We start from the raw sequence: 675 nt of genomic DNA on the forward strand, positions 1-675 counted from the left end.
CCCAGCGTTGCGGGGGGGGGTGGACCAACGGCGGGCAGCGCTGCGCCGGAGCCCGGGGTGAGGGGCTGGGAGAAGCCCATGCCGAGGTCCACGGAGCCAGGGCCTGGTGGTGCCTGGGAGGTAGATTTGGCCGTCTCTAAGCTGCAGAAGTGAGCAAGAAGGGTGTGGTGGTGAGGACCACAGAGATAGAATGGGTCCCCCAACCTGACCTGCCCATCCCAGGGTGCAGGGACTGGGTGTCCCATCCCTTGAGGCACAGGTCTCCGTGGCACATCCTGGGCATCCTGCTGGGCCAAAAAGCTGGGGCTCAAACCCCATGCAGCCCTGGGTCCCACACCCACCATCCTAGGACCTCAAAGCACTATCCAGCTCATCCAGCCTGAGGATGCTGGGGGTGGTATCCCCCATAGGATGTGTTGGGTGCTGCAGACTTGCCACCCTTTGGTAGAAGCCAACATGTCCCTTCGTAGGCTGGCACCTACCAGGATGTGATGAGGTACTGAGCCAGGGTGATGCTGACGGGGGACCCCGTGATGGTGACGTGCCGCTCGCTGGAGCCCTCGGTCTGGTTCCCGATCTTGATGTGGGCACCCGACATCTGCCGGATCTCGCTGATCTTGCTGCCGTGCCGGCCGATGATGCAGCCGATGAGCTGGAGGGGCAGGGGGTGGGGGG

The 675-nt window shown here is 64.0% G+C and overlaps 1 protein-coding gene across 1 annotated transcript in view; it reads right to left on the reverse strand.

Annotated features, from left to right (window-relative positions):
- PCBP4 (poly(rC) binding protein 4) overlaps positions 1-675 on the reverse strand; it is a 4,090-nt gene that overhangs the window by 171 nt on the left and 3,244 nt on the right. Inside the window, exons 11-12 of the mRNA XM_009995824.1 lie at positions 483-652; positions 30-141 (exon numbers count right to left, since the gene is read on the reverse strand). Coding sequence (XP_009994126.1) covers positions 30-141; positions 483-652 — 282 coding nt within the window. The remainder of the gene's footprint in view (positions 1-29; positions 142-482; positions 653-675) is intronic.

This window comes from Chaetura pelagica, unplaced genomic scaffold (assembly GCF_000747805.2).
Source record: "Chaetura pelagica isolate M959 unplaced genomic scaffold, ChaPel_1.0 scaffold114, whole genome shotgun sequence".
Lineage (NCBI taxonomy): Eukaryota > Metazoa > Chordata > Aves > Apodiformes > Apodidae > Chaetura > Chaetura pelagica.